The 25,878-nt window shown below is 43.6% G+C and overlaps 1 protein-coding gene across 3 annotated transcripts in view; it reads right to left on the bottom strand.

Moving 5' to 3' along the window:
* Positions 1–25,878, bottom strand: part of STK31 (serine/threonine kinase 31) — a 5,081,810-nt gene that overhangs the window by 4,496,946 nt on the left and 558,986 nt on the right. For all 3 annotated transcript variants that reach the window (XM_044067546.1, XM_044067547.1, XM_044067545.1), the window contains exon 3: positions 8,616–8,668. In XM_044067546.1, coding sequence (XP_043923481.1) covers positions 8,616–8,668 — 53 coding nt within the window. The remainder of the gene's footprint in view (positions 1–8,615; positions 8,669–25,878) is intronic.

Raw genomic sequence — 25,878 nt, 5'->3', positions numbered from 1 at the left:
AGGTTAATGGTATTGAACCCTGGACCACATGAAAAGTACAGTCATGTACACTTACCATAAATGTAGATGTTAGAGTGTATTCACTGTTGCAGTCATCACCTGTGGGTTATCCTTGCTGTGGTAGCCCTTGGCCGGCCCGCATACCAGAGTCAATATTTTTCTGCATTGGCTGCTACCGCTTGTTGATTGATGTAAGGTTGTCAGTGCTATAAAGCAAGGCAGTCAACACCATTACATCAGTTTTTCTTGCCCTAACCAGTCACAAGCCCCAGGAAATATGGTAAGGGGGACCTAGTGGAAAAATAAACACCATAAGAAGCTTACGTCTCGCTAAGAAAGAGAGGACAGAAGGGGGAAGGAAGGAGGGAAACCAGGATTGCAACAGTGAATACACTCGAACATCTACATTTATGGTTAAGTGTACACAACTGTACTATGTTCATGTTTCACTGCTGCAGTCATCACCTGTGGGAGGATTCCCAAAGCTGAGGAGAGGGGTGGTAGGATTAGTATGACACAGACATGGGTCAGCATGCCCTGCAGAACTGCACTGGCAAACCCTGCCCTAGCCTTAGTGTCCAGGTGGCAGCTTCCAAGATATCCCTGGTGGGAACTCCTCTCAGGAATGCTGTGGAAGTGGAGGCTGCCCTAGTGGAATGGGTATGAATAGACTTAGGGGGTGGTTTCCCACAAGATCTGTAGCAGAAATGGATGCAGTGTGATATCCATTTGGAGATGGTTTGCTTGGAAATAGCCTTCCCCTCTGCCCTTGGGGCAAAGCAGACCAGCAGTTGGTCTGTTTTCCTGAAGGCTTTAATACTGTCTAGGTAGTATCTGAGCTGTCTGTGCATGTCTAGTGAGTGCAGAATTCTTTCCCCCTTGTTTGGAGGGTTAGGGAAGAAGGTGGGTAGACGTATTGTATGGGTGAGAGTCGCATTAGATACCACCTTGGGCATAAAGGAGGGGTTAGTCCTCAAGGAGACCCTGTCTGCATAGAAAATGATGAAGGGATCAATGGCCATCAATGCCTGAAGTTATGAAACCCTTCTTGCTGAGGTGATAGCTAGCAGGAAAGCAGTCTTCCAAGAGAGCTATTTCAGTTCTGCTGAAGGATCAGGTTGGAAGGGTGGTAAGGTTAGTTTTTCCAAAATATAATTCAGGTCCCAGGCTGGCATGGGTGGGCCTTCTGGGAGGTCTGATATTCAAAGCCCCTCTGAGGAACTGTTTAATCAAAGGATGTGAGAACAGGGGCGGATCTGTATTGAAATGAACTGAAATAGCTGTGCCGTGGATTTTAATAGAAGAGAAGGAGATGCCACTATTTAGTAACTCTCCTAGGTAGTCCAGGATAAGAGGGATGGAAGGTTGTGAGGAAGTGCCCCCCTCTGGACTGGTTCCAGGAGCAGAATCTTTTCCATTTTCCTGTGCAAGATTTTCTGGGGCTCGGCCTTCTGGCCTATGTGATAATGTCTAAGACCCATTTGCTTAACAGGGGCCCCTCATTTGCTTTTAGAGTGCAAGCCATGCTGACAGTTTGAGAGTCTGCAAGTCTGCAAGTCCGCATCTACCCCCCCCCCCCCCCCGCCTGAGTCAAGAGGTCTGAGTTGAGGGGAAGCTGCCTTGGAGGCTGTGATGTCAGGCTGAGCAGTAAGGGGTACCGATGCTGCCTGGGCCAATCTGGAGCAATGAGGATGACCTTTGACGTCTCCTCCCTTATCTTGATCAGTACCTTGGGAATAAGAGGCAGAGGAGGGAATGCGTACACAAAGAGGAAGTTCCAAGTGAAGAGCAAGGCATCCACCTTCCACTCTAGGCTGTGATACTCCCTGGTGCAGAATTTTTCCAACTGGTGGTTGAGGTGCAAAGCAAAGAGATCCACCTCTGGAGGTCCCCACTCCTGAGACTTGCAAAAAGATTTTCCTGTGGAGCTGCCATTCATGGGGGGTCTAGTAAATTTCTGCTTAAGTGGTCTGCCAGGGAGTTGTTGATCCCTGGTAGGTACTGGGCTATTAGGTGCAATCAATGGAAAATGTAAGGTGTGTAATTTGGGTTAAGAACTTGGATGGTCTCAAATTCAATGAGGTCAGATATAGTGCCACAGAATATTATGACTGCAATTCAACAGGGGTAGTGTACATTATAGGATGTGGATGTGAGAAACAAAATTGGTACATAGGACAAACCACTAGGAGGGTCAAACTAAGGATCCTAGAACATCTAGGAGATATAAGGCACAGGAGATTGGAGAGTCCGGTAGGAAGACATTTTTGTGATAACCATGGGGGGGTTCCAGATGGATTTGTATTCAGTGTATTGGGCAGACCCAATGTATTTGGTAATGAAGCTATGTTCCGGGAAAAATTATTATTGATGGAATCTAGGTTCATTCTCAATTTGAAAACATTGTTTCCCAATGGGATGAATATGGAAGTTTAGTGTATTTTCCACATATTTCTCGAAAATAGTAAACAATTGATTTGAGGAATTGTCTGTTAATAAAATTTGAATGAAGTGTTCGCAAGGGTTATATGAAAATTAATATCCATTTAATCACAGTATTTATATTTATGTATATAGTAGGACCTTGGTTGGTCTTACCAAAGCTCAAATAAGGAAGAAAAAAGCACAAGTACTGTTTATATTATAGTATTTATGTATTAAATGTCATATATATATATTTTTTGTAACAAACTATTTATGTGTTTATATTCATGTAATAGAGGGAAAGATGCTAGATAGGTGTTGTGAAACTAATAAAGGGAGCCTAATTGTATAATTAGGGGATGGTGCATCAATAATTCAATCAGAATGTTCTTTAAAAATGGGTGGTGTTTGCTATGTAAACTGTATTCCAGGAGAAGGCGAAGGCCGAGGTACCAGAATTAAAATTTCAAACGCACAGCAATTGGTGTTCTTCATTTGTATATTTTATATACTTGGATTTGTGAAGGAGTAGAAAAGTTGTGTTTCTATTAGGTGCAATCCCAAGGAGGCGGCGGTCAGCCAGAGGTTCATGGCTAGCCTACACAGAGGGTAAGACTGCATCTCTCCCTGTTTGTTGATGTACCACAAAAGAGTGGCGTTGTCTATTTTGATAAGGAGAACCCCTGGCCTGACATGGGGTTTGAAGGATATCAGAGCCTTTTGTACTGCCATCATTTCCTTCTTGTTGATGTGTAAGGGAAGGTGCTGGGCATCCCAAAGGCCTTGGGTGCAACTGCCTGCAGGGTGATCGCACCAAGCAATGTCTGAGGCATTGGTGGTGATGGTCTGCCCAGTGGGGGGGGGGGGGGTGAAGGGAAGACCCTTGTTCTTGGCACAGGCTCCTGCCCACCAGAGAAACTAAGCCCTTGTACAGGGGATCAGAGGGAGAAAGGTCTCTAGAGGCTAAGAGTGCCGACACCAAAGTTTCTTTAGATACCATTGAAGTTTCCTCATGTGAAGCCTGGCCAGAGGAATTAGAAGGGTGCAAGATTCCATGTATCCAAATGCTTGCAGGAACCTTCTCACTGTCAGGTGACTTCTGGAAGCCAGCTGGGTAAATAAGAGCGGCAGGAAGCTCTGCTTTTCTGGGGACAGGAAGGCTATTTGGGATGCTGTGTCCAGCAGTGCTTCCAGGAAAATTATCCTCCTGGAGACTGTCTGCTTTGATTTCTTTTCATTCATGGTGAACCCTAAGGAAGTTAGGAGGGTTTTGACAAAGAGGTGGTCCTGGAGCAGCTTTTCTTTGCACTCTGCCTGAATGAGGCAGTCATCCAGATAAGGGTAAATCTGAATATTTCCCTGTCTGCAAAATGCTATGGCCGGGGCTAAGCATTCGGTGAACATCTTGGGAGCAGTAGATAAGCCAAAGGGTAGTGCAGAGAACAGAAAGTGTTGTGAGTCTGCCCTGAAGAGCAGGAATTTTCTGCAGGATTCCCTTATGGGGATGTGAAGGTAGACATCCTTTAGGTCTAGGGTCACCAACTAGGCATTTTTTGTCAGCATAGGCAGCAGCTGCTGCAAAGTTAGCATTTTTAATTTGGGGACCACCAGGGAGGTGTTAAGAATGGAGAGATCCAGCATGGGGCGCCAACTGCCCTCTTTTCCAGAAATAAGGAATAGTCTGGAATAAAAGCCTTTGCCTGGTTGATCTGCAGGGAACAGGTTTTACTGCCCTCTAGGATATGGGAGTTTGGACTTATTTCAATGCCTCTGCCCACTCATTTGGGGGCAAGTCTGGGTACCCCTCTCAGAATTGGGAGTTTGTTGAAAGAATTTATATCCCTGAAAAATTATCTTTAAGACCCAGTGGTCTTTTGTTATTGAAAGCCAATGTTCTCTGCAGATGGAGAGCCTTCCTCCTAGCTTTTGGTGAGTGAAAGGAGGTCAGAGTAGGGAGAGGGAGTCATTGAGAGGTTTTTGCCATAGAACGATGGCTTAGAACTCACTGCCTTTGGGGTGGAAGTGGTCTACTGTTTGGTTCTTTGTTGTTCCTGGGATAGTGGCCTGGGTGGGCTGTCCCTGTGGGGCTTACCTTGCTCCTGTCTTCTAAGTGAATGAAAGGACCAGTGTTCAGAGAGGAAATTCCTGCTGAACCTGGGAGGTTGAACCTGAAAGAAATATTTGACTGTTTGCATAGATTTTGCTTTGTCTTCCATCTTTTTAAGCACCTCTTCTGCTTTAACTCCAAACAGGCAGTCCTTATTCAAGGGTGCATCAATTAATTTAGACTTGACATGATCACAGAGAGGTTCTTCCTTCAACCATGCATGTCTCCTAATGACAGATCCTGACACTGCTGCCCTGCTTGAGGGTTCTAGTGAGTCATATCCACAGTGCAAAGAGTGTTTGGCCACTTGATAAATAGAGTGCAGCAAATCTAACTCTTTCAAATTGGCACAGTCAGGAAAGGGAGAAATCTTTTGTTTTAATAGTTCCAAAGTGTGTTGTTGATATTTTAACATATGGAACTGACAACTGAGTGCTCTGATAGCTAAAGTTGCAGAGGTGTATATGTTTTTACCACATCTGTCCACAGCTCTGGATTCCTTGTCAGAAGGGATAGGATTCTTTGCAGAACTAGCCTTAGCTCCTTTTGGTCCTTGTGTAATGACCTCCGGGTCTATAGCAGGATTTCTGTACAGGTATTTGTGAGAATCCGGTACTCTAATACCCCATCAGGCTTAGTGGGAGAAGGTGGGAGGGTGGAGGCTATGCTGGATTCATGGAAAACATCATCCACCACTGCTAAAATAGGGGGGATGGCCAAGAGTCTGTGCTGGGACAGGTCTAAAAACTCTTAGTCTTTTCTTAGACTGAGGGAAGTCCTGAGATTCCCAGTGGAAATGTTCCCCGAGGGTGTGAAGGGTTTCCCCAAAGGAAAGGTCTTCTGGTGGGGAGGCAGAAGGAATGGACTCATCTGCATTTGAGCCTTCATAAGCAGTAAGAGGCTGGTGTTCCTCTTCAAAATCTGAATAATCAAATTCCTCAGAATCCTGCTCTGTAGTATTTCATGAGAAGGGTATCTTTTCCTTTTAGAAGATGTGACCTGACTACTCCCCTGATAAGGTAGATAAGATCCGCCGCCATCTTAAGCATTTGGGCTTGGGGTGGTGGAGTAGGAGTAAGATGGTAAAATGGATACTAAAAGTAGATTTTCTAGATGTGGCCTGGCTTCTAGGTCTAAGAGTACCCATCGGTCTGAGAGAAACGGTATTCAGATGAGAAAACGTTGTGTCTAGAATCAGTAGTGCAAGAGGCCTCCTCAGAAGCTGGTGCCTGTGTGGCGGCTCCAGACCCAACCGAGCCAGAGACAACCAAAGGCTTGGAAGACTAAGATTTCTGTTGCATGCCGGACTCCGGAAAGGGTCTCGGTAGAGGCCTGCATAGATATTGTATCGGGCATCAGGGGCTGCGAAAGCGCCTCACTGAATTCCGGAGAACCGGCAACCTGCTTACCAGTAGCATCACTGGAAGGATTAGCCTTGTGTGGTCTGTCTCTATCTAACTCTACATTTTTTCGGAGGAATGTCTACAGATTGCTGGCTGACAGACGCCATTTCAGAATGCAAAGACGGAAGACGAAAATACCTGTCTGCAATAAGAGCTCTACGACGAAGGGTTCTCGCATTAAAGAGAGCACAGAACCAGCAACGGGGGACGTCGTGGTCTGGGCCTAAACAAGTGACACAGTATGAATGGAAGTCTCTGCGTGGGATCTACTTTCCACAGGCAAGACAACTGTTAACTTTTTCGGACATTGGTTAGTGCAAAAAAAAAAAAAAAGATTCCCAATGGGGTACTTAGCTTTAGACGTTTTCAGCTGAAATTCGAGCTCTGGTAGTGACCGACCGGCACACTGGCGAACTGCTTCTACTACAGGCTCCACAGCAAGAAAGACTGATGTAATGGCGTTGGCTGCCTTGCTTTAAAAGTACAGGCGACCTGACGTCAGTCAACAAGCAACAGGAGCCGACACAGAAAAACACCGACTCTGGTATTCGGCCCGGCCGAGGGCTACCACAGCAGGGATAACCCACAGGTGATGACTGCAACAGTGAAACAGGAAGATCAGCTCAACATCTCGTACCCTAAAGTTTTTGCTACATCAAAGCAATCACGCTTTCAAGGAGCTTCATCACAAATCCTTCAAGCCCTGCATACACCACTTAAGCATGCAACTAAAGAGTAAATTCACAAACTAAAGCAGCAGAAACTAAAATATAATACACAAGTTCTAAAATACATTCAATTAATAGTGAAATACTACTGTACAACAAAGACAAAGTGATTTTCTGAGAGTGTTATGACAAAGGCCTGTTTTCATCCAGAAAGACAATTACTCAGAGTAGCTGCAGAAAAGGCAAAACAATGACACTTATCTAAAAGCTGAGCATGTGGGTGGTACAATGGTCAATGCAGTTACATTACAGATTCAAGGTTTGATCCTAACTTTACCAATTACTTGGAATTTGCAAATACACTGCTTGCATGAATACTTTATGGGTTTCTTCACTTTCCTCTCACCTCTCAAATGTATGCTGATCTGCATTTCCCTTGCAACCAGGACTGTTGCTAAAACTCTAACAATTAGTCCACCTACCTTTAACCAAAGATTAAAATGTAAATTGTCTTTATCAGTGCCTTGAAAGTTTAAAAACAAGGATTACTCAGAAATATAACAATGGAAAAAAAAATCGAACACATGTACGACTTTCACCATGCATGACTAAACAGGTCACGATACAAGACTTAAAGGAAGTCCCCTCAACCCAGCAAACTAGTAAAGTACAGTTTTGTACCTACCATAAATGTAGATGTTAGAGTGTTCACACTGCTGCAGTCATTACACTTGGGTTATCTGCCGTCAGGCGGTCCCGTAGTCGGCCCGAGTTCCAAAGTCTTGGTCCGGTGTCGGTTGCTGTCGCTTCTTCCCTGACGTCAGTGCGACAGGGGTATAAAAGAGGCAGCAGACATGAACATCTGCAATTCTTGGAACATTACATTTTCAGTTCTAGGTCAAAACTGGTCTGAGAACACTGGCAGAAACATTCCTCTGTACCCACAGAAAAGTACACCAGTGTTATAAACAGCAAAAAAAAAAAAAAAAAAAAAAAAAAAAAAAGAAAATCACAATAGCCTGAAACAAGCACAACACACTTTCCAAAGGCCACCAGAGTATACCATACAGAAACTATCCTTGAGACTCTGGAGGCAAGCGAACTGCGATGAGTCACTTGATCATCATGAGTAAGCTTAAGTCTATGACAACACCAACCATTCCAGGAGGATTCAATAAAATGATCAAGAAAAGACCAGCCTACATAACTAAGATAAGAAACCTTCAACCAAACCGATCCATCAAAAGCTTAGTCTTGTCCAGCTTTAGCTACAAAAAGTGTAATGTCATTTACTCGAGTCTGCATAACAGCTTTACATGCATGTCCTTAAAAGCTGTACATCACATGGATGAGATTCAAACAGTTGTGCTCAAAAGTGATGAAAAGATGGGGAGTTGACCCAATTAACCAAAACCAAGTCCATACTCATTGAAAGGAAATGCCAAACTGAATATAAAAGGTGAACTAGAGTTTGAGAAAAATCAAAGAAAGTGCAGAAGCGTAATTCTCTCTCCCTCTCCCAAACTCACCTCTCTCGCTGATGAAACAGAATGACAAGGCAACCCAGAGTACTGCTCCAAATCAATGTTATACCACCCCCCCCCCCAACTTCACATATGTCAGATATTAATGAAAAATCCCAAAGAATTATTTCAGAACATCTCTTAAAGACATTATTGGCTACATGGACAAGCACAGCTTTGTAACATTTAAACTTGCAGTCGTTTTAGAGAGACGATAGTTGGGGTGGGTTCTAGTAGACCATTTTCTCAAACCGGTATCAAATGTCAACTGGATCCTCTGAAGTCTAACTTGTGAAGATTCACCTTAAAGTGGCAATTAGACTACCTTAACTGTGCAACTAGGAATACAGCCTACAGTGTTCCTCATTTGTTACACTACACCTTTTACGAAAAATAACAGTTTATCCTTTCAGTGAAAAAAACAAATGGAAATATTAACTTATCATAATCATTTAAATACAATTTTCAGATACCAGCTAGTTTATAATACCTGTGCCCAAAATGTGACTGCATCTTCAGCATGGCTTCCAAAGACTTTTTCAGCTAGAGAAAAGAAACACTGTTTTAGTAATCTTTATGTCTAACTTTTAGATAAGTCAGCTTTATACTACTGCCCTGCAGCTCCAGTGGCAATGCATATTTCCCTTCCCAGTGTTTCTGGTGGCAAGGCTAAACAATGAACAGTTTGTCTGCTAGAGACTTTTTATTCAAGAAATAAATATAAAGATTAAAGCAACAATATTTTGCAGCTGAATTCACACACTAGTAGTTTTTATATTTAAACTTTTATTCAATTTCAATAAGAATACAAACAATCAAAGCACAACTAATTTACAACAGAAAAAAGTAAGAAAAGGAAAAAGAAAGGGCAAAGGAAAAAGAAAGGGCAAAGGAAACCTTTTAAAATGTCAAACTGTAGGAATTTACACAATCACTATTGTGGTGACTACTGAGTTATTAAAAGACATTAGTAGTAATCTAATAAAGAAAGCAGAAGTGCTTAACCTAACACGAAAAGGAAGTAATCTTCCATAACGTTCCATCTGTGTTGTCGATCATTCATTTTTGACAGATGGGCTCGGTTCTGACCTCTTGGAACAGACTCTGCCATTACTTAGCTCACACCAGCCAAATAAATCTCAAGCCAAGGTGCTACCCACAATGCCCTTCTCCCTGTTACCTCAGATAGAGTTTGCATGCAATTGTAGGAAAAATAGAAGCCCTGTCAAAGGTATAACGCTATAACCTCCAAGGACCAGGTCTGATCCTCCAGAAGTCTTTTAGAGGGGGCAGGAGGGTGGGGTGTAAAGAATGAACGAAGACTGACAACACAGATGGAACACTGGTAAGGACATAACTTGTTTATCTGATGTTGCCCATCTTCATTCATTCTTGACAGAGCCCCCAGCTACTTTAGGTCTTGGGTGGCCCCAAGGAAGGATATTCCTGAGTACCACAGAGCCAAAGGATGCTCTTCCCCTTGAGACCATATCTAATTTGTAATGAGTGATAAAAGTAAGACGAGTAGCCCACGTTGCAGCCACACATATTTCTTCCATGGAGGCCTTGGAATGAAAAACAGCTGAAGTGGATACAGACCTGGTGGAATGTGCTCCTAACCAGAGCAGGTAGTTGGGAGTTTATTCTGACTGTACACAAAATGTAACACAATCTCCAAGCCAATTTGATAAGGTTACTTTTGATACCGGTTTATCCAATCCAGGTTCTGAAAATGATACAAATAACTGGCCCGATTTTCTAGATGATTTTGTTCTGTCCAAGTAAAAATGTAATTATCTGTGGACACCCAGCAGATGTAAACAGTATTCTCCTTTGTTTGAGAAGTTTGTAAAAAGACTGGCAAGTCTATGAGACTATATTAGATTCTGATGCACTTGGGGAGGAAATATGCGTTACATCTTAGTGACGCTCTCTCTTTGTGAAATATGATACAAGGATGTTTCACAGAAAGCCTGTAATTCAGAAATCCTCCTCAGACATGATAGCCACTAGGAAGAGTTTTCCAAGACAAAAAATTGAGGTCACAAGTAGCTGCTGGCTCAAAGGGTTGTTGAACTAGGCATTCTAAGACCAAGGTCAAATCCCAAGGCACTACAGGGTCTTCAAATGAGAGTTTTAAATGCAAGGCGCCTTTTAGAAAATTCTTGCATAAATGGTGAGACATCAAGGAATGATCATCAAATCCATTACAAAAGTTAGAAATTGTGGCCAGTTGTACCTTAATTGTGGAAGTGGAGGCTCCCTGTTCAAATAAGGTCACCAAGACCTTATCAACTGTTGCTGAAAAGGTATCTTTTGTTCATACAGCCAAAATTGAAATCTTCTCCATTTGCTATGGTAAAGTTTTCTGGTGGACGGTTTATGGGAAGCCAGAAGAATTCTTTGTACTGAAGAAGAGGAGTTATTTTGCCTGGCAATTCCTGGAATTAGAAATACCAAGGAGTCATCTTGAGATTGGGATGTACCAGGTCCTGAGGGTGAGACAAGCAGGTCTGGAGCTGGGTCTAGAATCCAGGGGTGGTGAACCAGATGAGGCCAAATAAAGGGGAACCAGACTTGGTGGGGCCAATAGGGTACAATGAGAATTACTTTGCTTCTCAACCTTTGGGCTTTCCTCAAAAACTGGAGAATCAGTGGAGTTGGGGAAGGCATAAAGTAGCCCAGGGGCCAATCAAGGAGAAGTGCATCTCACGGGGACTCCCTGCAAGGTGGAATTACGGCAAAGTAGTTGCTGCATTTGTTTATTGGAGAGACAAACAGATCGCAGCAAGGCTATCCCCAATGATGAATGATCTTCGCAGCTGTGTTGTGGTTGAGAGACCACTCATGAGGCAGGAGAATGCATCTGCTCGATTTGTCCGCAATTATGATGCAGTTTCCTGGATATGCAGTGCGATCAGAAAGCGGTTGGAAGTGATAGCCCATTAGCAAATCCTGAGGGCTTCCTGACAGAGGGTAGGATCTGGTTCCCCCTGCTTGTTGATGTACCAGACTACCAACATGGTGTCCGACTGGATTGCAACTGTCCCTGAAGGAAGGACAGACTGGAACGCTTGAAACGCTAAAAGCACTGCCCTCAATTCTAGGATGTTGATGTGCAAATTGGCCTCTTGTGGTGACCAAGTGCCTTGAACAGTCTTTCCCAGATAATGCCCTCCACCCCTTCTGGGAAGCATCCATGATCACTATGGCTTTGGGTGGAGAGGGAGAAAAGGTGCAACCCATAGATTTTCTTCTGGCTTCATCCACCAAGCTAAATCCTTTTTGCAGCTATTTATCAATATTGGAATGGACTCCAGATGCTTTAGAGTTGACCACTGTGATGCCAAACGCCACTGAAGCAGCCTCATGTGACACCTTGCTAGGGGTACTAAGGTTATAGTTGCTGCCATGGTTCCTACAGTCTGAAGCACCAGGTGAGCAGGCACTTTTAGTTGGGAAATGATCACTTGAACTTGTGACCTTACCTTTATCAACCTGTGGAGGGGAGAGAGGCTACACAGGAAACTGTAATTAGTCTTGCTCCGATGAACTCTCAAGTCCTGTGTAGGAATCAATTGTGACTTTTCCATGTTGATTGAAATGCATAGCAACTCGGCAAGGTGCAGTAAGAAGTCTGTGGAGTACAGCAGTAGATGCCTAGAGGGGGAGGTGAGGAGCCAGTCTAGATAAGGAAATGCTTTGAATCCTCAGTATCAAGAGAGCTGTTACAATTGCCATGCATTTGGTGAACACCCTGGGGGCTGTGGTGAGACCAAAGGGTAGTGCTCAGAATTGGTAATGACTGGCTCCTAGCTGGCAGAGGTATCTTCTGGAGCGCTTGTCCATCTTTATGTGGTAATACACGTCCTGAAGATCTAATGAGCACATCCAATCATTCTTCTCCAAGAAGGGAAGGATAGATTGAACCATTACCATCTGGAATTTTGTCTGTTCTACAAACTTGTTCAGTAGGCTGAGAAATAGAATTGGTCTCCAATCCTGTCTTTTTTGGCAGTAAAGAATCTCGAGTAAAATTCAGATCCTATTTGGTCTGGTGGGACTTCTTGGAGGACTCTTTTTGGAGCAGCTTTTGAATTTCTACTGCTGCTAGATGTCTCTGACTGGGTGGACCATCGGGGATTTGCTTTTGAAACCTTAAGAGATTGAAGGAGAGATGGTAACCTCTGGTGATAATTCTCTGCACCCAGGTATGAGATTATCGTAAGCCAGGCTGATTGGTGCAGTGAAAATTTTCCCGACTGCTTCCAGAGATAACAATTGGGCCTCCATACAATGAGCACTGGTAGGGTCGTCTGGAAAAGTAATCTCTAGAGCCCTGATTATGCAGATCCCCTCTGCCATGGGGAGGACGTCTTCCAGAGTACCCCCCTCTTCCCCAGGGGGAGTACTCACCACGTGTGCCACAAAAAGGCCATTGGGATTTTTTGAACCACATTTTCCCATCCCTCTGATTCCTAGAATAGGATCGCTGAGGAGTAGAAAAATAAATACCAACAGCTGAAAGGGTCTTTCCATCTTTTTCACACCCGATTAGTGCCTCTCTAACTTTTGGGCCAAACAAAGAGGAATCATCAAAAGGAGAGCTGATGAAGGAAGACTTGAAGGGTTCCGTGAATTCACACAAGCTCATCCAGGTGTGTCGCCTTATGGCACTGCCTGTACCTGCTGCCCTAGACTTCCCTTCAGCTGCATGAGAAATGAACCACATGGACAAGTTTGAGATAGATTCCATGGTGGCAAGCTGCAAGGCAACCTTATCCCAAACCTTGTCAGATACAGCTCCTGCAAAGGTATCTGAAAGCTTAGTTATCTGATCACTTTTGGAGTCTAGTAAAATGTACCAAGAAGTACAAAGACCTAACAGCAAAAATCGATGATGCAAAAACCCACTTCGCGAATCTGTCCATCATTCTAGACTTTTGTTAGGAGGATGGACAGAACTCTCCTTGTAGAGTTCCTTCTTGTGAGCTGCTACCACCACCATGGCATCCACTGATAGACCCTTTGTCCAATGGGGCTGATCATCTGGGGCTGTTAAAATTTAATCTGGTCTCCAGGGAATGGGCTCTATGGAATCAGGAGCCTTCCACACCCACTGAAAAAAATTTTTTTTTCTTAACTCAGCTGGACCAACCCGGTTAACAAATGTGAAATAATTAAAAATGATCTGGAAGGCAGGCCCAACTGAAGAGGGATGGAAGTCCGGAACCAAAACAGACAACCTTGGAACCAGGATCACACCCTGCTCCGGAGCGTCCCTCCAGAACAGGAGCCGGGAGAGGGTTCGGAACTGCCCTGGTCCAGACAGCCAAAGGCACTCTAGAAACAGCTGGAACTATACAGACCGTCTCAGAAGAGACTGTCAAACCACTGTCCCCGGTGTGCAACAGACCCAATGGTGCCAAAAACAACAGAGATGACCCTGGTATCGAGGTAAGATCCATCGTCAGCACAGAGGCAGCTGGAACTGAGAGCGAAGTGGAGGGTTCTGCATCTGTGAAAGAGGCTGAAGGAGGATAACCTGGTGGAGTCCTTGAAGCCTCGGCTCTGGGAGGGAAAGAGGTCTGTTACAGTGCGGGTAGACCTCTGGCTGCCAAAAGCTGGTCCACCAATCTAACTACGTCCACTTCAGATAGACTTCTGGAAGAACAGATCAACATTTCCAAGGGCAACTCTGGCCTATCAAAGAAAAGGCTGGGGAGCTGACCAAAGAATGGGTTCACAGAAGGGAAATGCTTAGTCCTGGGAGGTATAAAGGTTTTGACTTTCAGCACAGTCTGCTGCTGTGCAGAAGGGGAAGCCAGAAATGAAAAAGGAGAGTGAAGCTGGTGCATAAGATATTGTTGGTGCTGAAGAGTTCACTAGTGCAGAAGTAGTCTATATCGGTGCAGTAACCATTAGTACCCAATGGAGACTAAACTGTCTGAGCCAAAGGTACTTCTTCAGTCAATTTAGACGTAGACAGATGGAACCGGTGTCTTATGAGATTTTACATCATGTGCCAATGGTCAGGTAGGCACAGAATGACTTCTCTTTTTCAAATCAAATATATTTAAATTTTTAGCAAAAAAAACTGCTAGGAAAACAATAATTATAGGCACTTAGCTGAGAGTATCAGCGGTTACATTTAATTTTCAGAGCGGCCAACAAGATCCGATGCAAAGGGGAGAAGGGCATTGTAGGCAGAGCCTTAGCTTGAGAGATTTTGTCTGGTGCAAGCTATATAACGCCAGTCGGTTCCGAGAATTCGGAACCGAACCCATCTGTCCAGAATGAATGAAGACTGACATCAGATCATATTTTATACATCTTACAATGCCTGCTTATCCTAACAAATAAAAATATAGAGGGATGTGTGTGGTGCATCTATCTGCAGGCCTATGCATTAAACCAGTGATTGCATTTGTCTGACACAGGGAGACAAAAAGATCCAGTTTCCAATTCACAAAACTTCAATAAGAGTTTTGAACTCCCTGACTGGGGGGCAGGGCTCTGTTTCCATCCATTACTGATGTATTTTTATAGCCAGTAACAGCAACAAAATAAAGGTTACAAGTTAGGATTAGGATATACCAGGCAATTCCGCTGCTTCCACCAGAAAGTTCAAGGGAGTAAAGGATATGTCTGGTCCCTAAACCTGGAAAATGAAGTCACAAATTATTTCTAAATTGACATAGGAAAAGGCATCCCCCAAAGCACGTGCATTCAATTTGCTGGTTCTTGTCTATGGCATCATGGAAATATATAGAAGGAAGCTGAGAAGATTTGAGATGTCCTCTCTGCTGTATATAAAAATATCTGAACTGACACTGCCAGTTGAAAAATCTAAATTTTTTTAACTGAGTATGTAGGGTTTGACAAAATAGTCTCCCAATTTCTAATGGAAATAGGAGTCCAAACTATACAGTTTTACACAACGTAAGACTGCTAAGCATCTTATAAGCTTTACAAATGAATAGTTTATTGCAATAAGTCTGACACGTGCCTACAGCTCAAGCAACAAAAAGGGTATTCATTGGTTAAGTATAGTTTGTGCAAAGTTATTCTCCTGCTTCAAAAGATTAAAAAAAAAAACCTCTTGTAAGACATGTCCAGGTTTAAGGAGCTGGAAAAAAGGTAACAAGTTTTATTCATACTTGACTCCAGTAATGCAACCCATTCTACGCCCAAAACAAGGCAAACACCTGTAGTAATAACTAGTCTTTGATACAGTTCGCAGTTCTTTCAATAAAGTTAATCTATCTTGGTGCAAAAAAAAGTGCTTCAAAAGAATAAATAACTCTGCCTAATAAAGTGAGATGAAGTTCACTTGAGTGCTTCCAGACAGACATATAACAGATTTTAGAGAAGTTTCTAAAAATATGAGACAGTATTCCCATCCAACGAGAAAAGGAACCTTCTGAAAATGAAAGTCATGTACTTAACGATAAATCTGTTGTCTTTTCATCCTTCAACTGATGGATTTTAGATCAGACATCGGATCTATTTTCAAACTGTAAATCCCACTGCTCAGGCTCCTCCCCTTAATCCATAATCCCTTCCTGACCTTAACATTACATCAGATTGAGTTTGCCCCAGAATCATCTAAAAATTACATTACATAAATTATAAATATGCACTACTAGAAGCCAACAGGTCAGAGAAAAGGAAAATAGATCTGCACTGGAGCTGCAAGAGTATATAATGCTTTACCAATGACAGGGAAAAGTCATACCAGAAGCTAAGGGAAGACAAACATCCCATGAGATGGAAAAGAGGGAGGGAGTTGAGAAAGGATGGAAACAGACACAAATCTATGATTATTTTAAGTACTTAACTTCTGTATCTGATTTTTTTTTTACATCCATTCCTCAGCTGAAGGGTTATAGTTCCCCAGTTATCTAATTCCACAGATGGTCACTCAGAATTAAGTTTGAGAACAACAGAACCAAAAGTTGCACTCTCTCTGGAAAGCAACTCCAATTTGCAAAGTGAAATGAAGGTTCGAACATTAGACCAGGTGGAAGCAGCAGAAATATAATCAACTGAAGCCCTAGAAAATAAGGCTGAAGTGGGTATAGATCTTTTTCAGTTTGTTTTTTGTTTGCCTGTAAACATGACAGATACTGTCAGTCAACCACCTAGCTAAGGTAACCTTTGATGCACTTTGCCCCATCTTTGTCTAGGAATATGAAGCAAACTGATCTGATTTCCTAAAAGTTTTATTCAATGAAGGTAAAAGCATAATTGTATGTGAATATCAAAGAAATGGAAATACGTGATCAGCTCCCTTTTCCTATTTTTCTAAATGGGGTCGGGGTATCGTGTTGACTGTTACCAACTCTCTCGATTCACTGCCACATGTCTGCCTTCTTCAATACTCATACCTGACTGATGCAGATCTTCTTTCACACAATCCCCCCATCTCTTTGCTGGACATCCTCGCTTCCTCTTACCTTCTTCCTGTCTGTCCCAAAATCTTCCTCACCAGATTGTCTTCTGCTTTTCTACAAGTGCCCAAACCACTGTAATCTGATCTCTTTGATCGTTTCTGCAATTGGAGCTACTTTGGTTTCTGCTCTTATGTCCTCATTTCTTCGTCTGTCCCACAGTGTGCATCCTACCACCTTTCTTAGGCACTTCATTTCAATCACCTCTAGCTTCAAACTGTTCTGCCTTTACTGCCCAGGTTTCTGTACCATACAGTAGTTCTGCTCGCACCACTGTCTTGTACACACCTTCCTTTTCAGCTTCTTTGGCATTCTTCTGTCAGACTACACCTGATACTCTACGCCAGTTGGCTGCAGCCCCTCTGATTCTAGCTTTGACCTCTTCATTTCAGACTACCCTTCTCCTCAGCTACTCCTCCCAGATACTTGAAGCGGTTTACCTGTTCCACTATCTTCCCTTCTCTCTCTCTATTCTCAGCTTCTTCAGATTTCCCAAATTTGCTGCCATTACCACGGTCTTATCTGTGCTTAGTTTCGTCCCACGTGCCTTCAGATTTGCATTCCATTCTCCAATCCTTTGCTGAAGTTCTAGCTCAGAATCTGCCTGTACTGCCACATCGTCTGGATACAGCAGCTTTGTTGATCCATCCCATCCAACCTGTTTGCTAATGTAGTCCATCACCAGTATGAACAGCCGGTGGGCTCAGAGGTGAACCCTGATGTACACCCACTACCACTGCGAACCCCTCTGTGAGGCTGAACACTGTTTGTACTTGAGTCATTGGGTCCTTGTACATAGCCTACACTAATTCTACCAATGTTTCTGGGACTTCAAACCACCACAGTACTGTCCAAATCAGCTTTCTTGGGACCTTGTCATATGTTTTCTCCAAGTCTAGGATGCCCAGTTGGACTCGCTCCATCTCTAGCTTCTTCTCAAGTATCTGTCTCAATGCAAACATTGGGTCAATTGTGCTGCATCCTGATCTGAAGCCAAACACTCATCTCCCATCTTACATTCTACTACTCTGTGTATCCATTTATCAATCACCCTCTCCAGAACTTTCATGCAATGCGATAGGAGTTTGATGTCTCTGTACTCCCCACAGTTGTGGATGTCCCCTTTGTTTTTGTACACCGGCACAAGAATGTTTATTCTCCAGTCATCTGGGATAGGCCTTTCTCCCCATACTGCTATTAGTACTCTCAGGAGCCATTTCTCCCCATCTCACCCAGCACCTTTATCATATCTGCTGTGACCTTATCTGAGCCTGCTGCTTTCCCTGGCTTCATCTTCCTTAGAGCTGTTCTTACTTCTAGGGTGGGCTCCTCTTCTTCTCGCATCGTAGGTTGTTTCTGGAGCAGCACAGCTTCTGTGGGGTTTTCTTCATTCAGAAGTTGCAGGAAATACTCTTTCCATCTGCCTTTGATGTCCTTTGGGCTCGTGAGCAGGTTGTTGCTGGCATCCCTTATGAAGGATGTCTGACTAATTTCTTTATCTTTCTGTCTTGCCTTGCAACCTGATTGACTCCGTAAGGGGCACACTTTCCAGAAGCTGGTAACAGTGCCTCCGATGCCCTATTCATTGCTATTGCAACTTCTTTCTTAGCTTCTGTTAGCCAACCAGTAGTCCTTCCTAGCCTTGTCAGTCTTTTCTGCATCTCACTTCTTCCTGCACTCCTTTTTTCTTTTGATGACTTCCTGGACTTCTGCATACCACAAGCAGCTTTCCTTTTGTACCTTATTTCCATACCTGGCTCTACCACATATCCTTCTTGTAGTCCTAACACATGCTGTTTTTAGGTGCTGCCATTCTTCAACTCCACCCATTTCCTCCTCTTCTTGGGGTGCTAGAACCCTGAATAATTCCTTGAACTGTTGTACTTACTCTCCAGTCAACTTCCAGGTAGTCAGCCTGGTCTCTGTTGACCTTAGAGCCTTCTCTGACCACTGCTTGCAGCTGATTGCGGCAACTAGTGGTTTATGCTGTGGGCTGTTTCACTGGGGATGTCTTTGCAATCATGGATTCTAACCAAGTGCCTTTTCCTTACTAGAAGGAAGTCTACCCAAGTTGCATATAGACTACTCTTGTATGTGATCTCGTGACACACTCTTTCTGAACCATGAGTTGGCTACTATCAAGCCATTTTCCACACAGAAATCTAGAATGGCATCTTCTTTATTCCTGTTGCCCCACCCATGTGGACCCAGACAGTCCTAATATCCTGTTCTGTCTGTCCCGATATGTGCATTCAAGTCAACTATTATCAAAACCAATTCATGTTGTCCTGCTTTATCTAGTAGGTCCTGCTACTGCTGTCTGAATGCACCCTTTTCCTCATTATCAGAACCCTGCTGTGGGGCATACGCTGAAATTATGTATACTTCCCTATCATTGCAATGAAGTTGGATTGCCATGAATCTGTAATTAATTCTGATGTTATCCCTTACTGCCTTCTGAAGCGTATTAAACTCTGAATCCCAAGCCAAGTGGCTTTGCTACACTGCCCTTCCATCTAGGATACATAGGATGTCCACCCACCTCCGTATCATATCATCCACGTTCAAGCTGCATCCTATTAGTGAACCTACATTAAGCGTAGCAATTCTCAGTTCATGTTTGGCAGGTTGGTTGGATTTACATCAAGCTTTCGCCCAACAGAGCTATCCCAGGTAACCCAGACTGGGCAACTAGACACTGGCCAGCCAGTAGCTTATTGACCCAGGCTTGTTGGGCTTTATAGTGGGCACACACTGGCCAACAGGGACACGCACACCCCTCCCACCAGTAGCACAGGTCCCTGGCGTGGGTCAGAGTAGGCCGGGTCCTCAACCCACTTATCACCAGTAACTACCCATGCCCATTTTTGGCGACATTAGTCAACATGACCGAATCACTTAGAGCAATATTTTACACTGTCGAGTGGCTAGCTCAGCCACGACGTGCAGTGTGTGATCCGTGTTCTCCTATCTTGAGGATACTGCACACCACAGTAGATGCCCAAAGCGGTTAGTCTGTACAACTCTTCCTCCTATAGGGCACCATGTAGAGTCTGTGCTGCTGCCCACAGCTCCATTCATTGGTGAGTTTGATTGGAAACACTCAGCATTTTTTTTTTTTTTTTGGACATGGGAGAAACCCCATGAAGACGCAGGGAGAATATGCAAACTCCAAACAGGTATTGCTTGGCGGTCAGGATCAAACCTTGTATCTTGTGCATGGGAGGTGAAGACCTTAACCACTAAGCCATCTGGTATGCATTTTCCTTTGAGATATTTGGAAAGAAGACTGGAAGCTTAATACTCCAAGTTAAGATTGTGAAGCAGGATTAGCTCATAAAAAGTCACATTGTCGTTGTTAAAAATAATCCAAAGGAGTTGGCAAGAAAGCTTGGAGCTCTGACACCTTTCTCACTGAAGTAATAGCAAATAGGAAAAGGGTTTCCCCAAGTTTAAAATTCTGGGCCCCCCTTGCCAGCAGGTTCAAGGCTTGCTGCAAAACAGTCAAGTTCTGAGGAGTAGTAAGATTCCTTAAGATGGGGGTCTAAGAAAGGTACCTCTGAGGAAGGCTTTACATAATTTGAATGAGGCCAATGAAGAGGGATTCTTCTGCATATGGATACTTGAAATGACCACTAAATTTATGGCTTCTACGAAGAGAAGAATGTCAACCACTTGGGAGGAAAAACTGGACTAACTAGCCATCACGAAGTGGATAATTCATGTGGTTAACTGTAGGGCTTGAATATCTGGATGAGGCATTCTTCAGGACAGGTGAGACAGAAGGTCTAGTTTTAGATCCAGCACTAAAGGGGGTATACCACATGACGCTAAAGGTAGGGAAATCCTATCGGTCAAAGCCAAAAATGAGAAATGAGGATGATCATGACATTTCACTGCAATGCTTTATGTAAAAAAAATTGGTGGGAAGGTATATAGGAGACCAGAGTGCCAATTGTGGATCAAAGTGTCTGTGGGGCTTTCCTCCACGGGAGGGGAGATCACAGCAAAGAATCTGCTGCATTTGAAATTGACAGATGTAGAAAAGACTGCAGCACAGCTGGCCCCACAGACAAAAGATTTGTTGCCACTGTTGAACTAAAAGACCACTTGTGAGGTAGTAGAATAGATCTGCATAACCTTTCCACTGGAATGCTGGCCTTCCCCAGGATGTGTGTTGCCATCAGAAAGTGGTTGAAGACATCACCCACTGCCACAGTCTCATTGCTTCTCGACACAACAGGTAGTGGCACTTTCCCCCTTGTTTTTTGATGTACCAGACTATTAACATGTTGCCCATCTGGATAGAAATCACCCCTAGAGAAATGGTATCCTGATAAACCTGCCCTAATCTCTAAGACACTGATGTGAAGACTGGCCTCTGATGGGGACCACTTGCCTTGAATCATCATTCCCTGGTAATGCTCCCCTCCCTGCCAACCTAGGTGGAAAGCATCCATGGTCACTGTGGTTTTGGGAAAGGGAGGAACAAAAAGATGACCATGAAACACCTTTGGAGACTAAATCCACCAATTTACATGTTTTCAGCAGATCCTTTAATGTACAGGAAAGATGATGGGGTGGGATCTGACTGCCCATTAGACTGCAAAGTACCCACTGTAACACCCTTATAAAATATCTTATCAAGGGAGACTAAACTAATGGAGGCAGCCATCAATCCTAGAAGCTGAAGCACTAGTCTGGCAAGAGGCATCTGATTAGGAAAGAGAATGTTGAGCCTGGTTTCTTAGAATCAAGTAACCTGTTCTCCAGTAACCTTGCAATTTGAATGATTGTATCCAAATGAGCTGCTATGAATTCCAGAACTTGCTGTAACATCTGTTCCTGTGTCTCGAAATGTCTTCAGTAGAGCTGGATATTATATGCATGGAGATGTTTGACAGGGATTGAAGGGTAGCCAGCTGTGAATCCAAAGTTTTTCTGTTTTCTGTAGTCATGAACTCAGAGAGAGAGACTTGAAAATTTCCTTGGTCAAATCCCTTTGCAACCTAGTCGTGTGTGCCATATAATTCAAAGACCTTAGTGTAAAGGTAGCTTAAGCATAAACATGCTTCCTAAATCTGTCCAAAGCCCTTGATTCTTGTGTGTGTGTGTGTGTGTGTGTGTGTGTGTGTGTGTGTGTGTGTGTGTGTGTGTGTGTGTGTGGGGTGGGGGGGGGACTGAAGATCTTTCTTCTATAAGCTCATTCTTAGTGGCTGCTGCTACTACCATAGCATCCACTGCCGGACCTTTGGTCGAATGAGAATGGTCTATGAGAGCCAAATGACATTTGTCTGGCTCAGTAATGGCTGGTTCCTTCCATGCCAGAGAAGAAATTAAATCTATCAGCTAGGGGAACCATCCATGGAATATCTGAGCAGGAACCAAAAAACTCAAGAAACAGATTCCTCCTGGGATGGGGCTTTGTCTGTCTCAGTAACTGGAAGATCTCCCTGAATGAGAAGTCCTCAAGAGTTGATCTGGGAGACCCTTCACCTTTCATCGAAATCCATGTCTTATATCAAGGACTCCTGAAAGGAGTCAATTAGTCTCCTCTTACACATGCGCTTCGGAGAAGCCTCTGTGGGATTAATCTCTGGGAATGACTTGAAAGCCTGGGGGAAATCCTGAATGAGGACTCTCACAACTAGTGTGAACTGGCTATCTAGATGGTATAGACTATGCAGGATTCAGGATCCAGGGCTATGAGTTGTGGAGCAGGTTGAGCCAAGAGGGATAACTATATCCACTCTCCAGCAATGGAGAGAGCTCTCTCCACTGCTTCAAAGGCAGATGCTGAGGGAGAACCAAAGACCACTCGAGCAGGAGCCAAAGCTGCCACACCAACATGGTCAAGGGCACCATCACAGGTCCTTTTCAGAGACTGATGCAGGAGCCGAGCTATCTAACTCAGAGGCTCCTGACAGGAAGGAGTGGCTTGACAGCTTTGCAGTCAAACTCTTACCACCAGACTCGATGACAAAGCTTTGGGCTCAGAAGTCCATCTGGCTCCAAAAAATCAGGGCTGGCTGGGTTAGAGATAATGCCAGAGTCCAGGAAGACCACAATCGAGGATCTTGTATTGCAAATCTGGAAGAGCTTGGCTCCAATAATCCTGAACCCAGAGACAGGCTCAGGGTAGGAATAGCCACAGATAAGGGAGAGGGTCCAAAGCTCACAGGTCTAGTCGCAGATGGAAACAAGACAGCTCCCAACTGAATCTGGGTCCTGGGGAACAACTTCTGTCCACATCAGTTTCTGTCAAATTTCTGACAGACCTGTTAGACCTCAACAATGATGATGTGGAAAGTGGTCTCAAGGATATCTGTAAAGGTCTCAACTGCAGGAAAGGTGAGCACAGCCTGGGATAAATAGGATCTGGGAAAAACCTTGGCTCCAGGAAGGGAGAGTCTGAGCAAGTCAGAATTGGATCCAAAAGGAAAGCTGGATCCAAAGGTTTGGAAGACTTCACTGCCAGAGCTGAAGAAAAATTGGACAATGGAGAATAAAGATATCGCATTATCTTCGGTTTGCCCTTGTCTTTAGTCTATCTCTTTTATCCCATTTGCATTTCTCTGAGGACCTCTTACTCAAGGGAGAAGGTACAGATGCAGAATTAAGATTCAGAGGAAATGAGACCCAAGTACCAGTTCTGTTTTGGTGTTTGATCATGGCTTAATGAACAAAAGCCATGCAAAGTGAGCAATCTTCATCCAAGTTAGCTGCTACCAAATAGTATACACATTTAGAGTGGAAGTCAGTTAGGCATCTTGTTGCTATAAGTCACACACATTTTGAATCCTGTAGGCTACACTCCAACATAGTCCTGAAAAGAGAGAGAGAGAAAAACACTAAGTAATACACCCAGAAAGAGAAGAAAAAGGTGTAAGGTAGGAATTGGTATCAAAGGATACTAGATAAAACTAGTAAAACAGAAGGGCCTACACAAGAGGAAGAATTTTAGGCCAGAAAGCAGGGGAAAGATAAGGCAATATCAAAGAAAGAAAGACCGTGATTACCAAAATAAACAGATTTAGTAGAAAAAAATATTCAGATAGCTTAAATATCAAAAACTGCACTAGCCTGAACCACGACTTACACCAGAAATCTACAAGTGGCAAGTGAGATCTGAGGTGATGTTCAGGATGAGAGGGGATTGTGGGTAAGGGGAGGAGCCTGATCTATGGATCCTAAAGTCTGAAAAAGTGGTCAGATCAGAAACCCACCTGTTGAGGAATGCACAGAAGAGACATCAGATTATGTTTTAATATTGTCTTTGGTCTTACTGCCTGAAAATATAAACTGAAATCTTGTAGAGAATGTTGACATCTGTGCAGTCACAGAGACATGGTTTAAAGCTGTGGACAGCACACCAAAGTGCAAAGTTATAAAGCCTTCTACACATTTAGACCAGCTACTTCACAGGCAGAGACTAAAGGTGAAGATGTCTCTATTTACATCAAAAATAAATACACTTCAAGGCTAGTCAAACAGGACAATGCACTTGAGCTGCTCCATGTTCAAATTACTATAGGCAAAATCCAATACCAATTACTTGCAAACTATACAGCCCCCTCTATGACCCAGGAAACCCATACCATGTATTTAAACTTATTAGAAACACTAACCATCCAACACAATACCATACTCATGGATGCCACTATTAACTGGGAATCCTATATGACAGCAAACATACAGGCACAGAGATTCCGGGATTTTGCAAACACAAACTCCCTGGACCAGATACCAGGGGTGCAACCATACTAGATCTGGTCCTCACTGATATGGAAGAGTGCTGCACACACACACCCCTACTGTAATGTCTTCTCTGGTAAAGTCAGACCACAAAAATGGTCTCCTTTGAAGTAAAAATAAAACCAGGACCACCAGCTAAACATGGAATATTCAGGAACTATGCTAAGGCTAACCTCCTGCTATTAAAAGTGATAACCTGGCAAAATTTCAAGCCCCTATAAACCCTGAGAACACTGCTGTCTATTCACAACTGTTTGCTGAAACCCTGTACAAGCACGTTAACAGCTGTATAGAGTTGGTTATACCCCACCAGGAAGAAGTAGAAAAGTAACACAAAAAACAAGCCATCCTGATAGTATCACAAAATCAATAGTCTTGTATAACAGAAGGAAGAAAATCATGGCAAAAGTTAGGAGGTGCAACACCCAGCAGGATAAAAGCACTCTCAAAGTAAACAAAAACTCAGAGGACAAAAGAAGTCTACCAAAGCCAAATTTGAAGCAAGTTTGGCCTCCCAGGGCAAGGACAACCACAAACCATTCTTTAGCTGTGTCTGCAACCTCAAAGCCAGTGCACAACTGTGTGCAGAACTCATTGTAAATGGAGCCACCTATACTGAGCCTGAAGATGTAACAAACCTCCTGGCTGACAAATTCAGCTCCAACTTTACCCCCTCTCCCCCGACCTTCCCTCAGGAAATACCATCAAATATAACTCCTCCTGCTATCACTAAGGAACAGGTCCTTAATGCTCTCTCCAAGACCAAGCATACTGAATCAGTAGGTCTAATCAATATCCCAGGATGCCTTCTAAATAGCACGAAACATGACCTATCCGGGCCTCCAGAATTAATATTTAACTGTAGCCTCCAAACAGGCATTGTGTCCAACGAATGGAGAATGGCAGCAGTCATCGCTCTTCACAAAGGTGGGCCATTTACAGACCCTGGAAACTACAGACCAATAAGTCTCACTAGTGCTAAATGTAAAGCCATGAAAAGAATCATCATGGAAATGATAAACAGAAATGTAGCAAACCTCCAGACACTGGAGTCAACCCCAGTCTGGTTTCATCAAGGGGAGATCATGTCTAATGAACCTGGTGGACTTCTTTGAGAAGGTAAACAAAGCAATGGATGAGGAAAAAATGGTTCACACTTCCTACCTTGACCTAACCAAGGTATTTGGCACAATACCGCACACTCAGGCATTTTTAAACTCAAGAGGTTAGGTACAAACTAGTATGTCAACTGGTGGATAACCAACTGGCTCGCAGACAGGACCCAAGAAGTTAGAATTGTGGAGTCCACCTCTACAATGAGGCCAGTCACAAGTGGAGTCCCTCAAGGATCAGAGTCCTTGAACTACTCTTTTTTGGCATTCACTTCTCAAGCTTTCTGTGTTGGAGGGAAACCTTCTAGCTTATCAGTGGGAGTGGTAAGCACTAGGTAACCTATCTACCACATAAGGAGTGGTTCTGGCCCAGAAATTGTAGTTATTGGCCGTTTGGGCAGTTTTTCCATCTCTCACAACCTTCTGATTTAAA

This window comes from Protopterus annectens, chromosome 3.part1 (assembly GCF_019279795.1).
Source record: "Protopterus annectens isolate FY-2018-M chromosome 3.part1, PAN1.0, whole genome shotgun sequence".
NCBI classification, from domain to species: Eukaryota; Metazoa; Chordata; order Ceratodontiformes; family Protopteridae; genus Protopterus; species Protopterus annectens.
The sequence above is the reverse complement of the archived record's forward strand: the minus strand, read 5'-3'. Positions and strand labels throughout refer to the sequence as shown.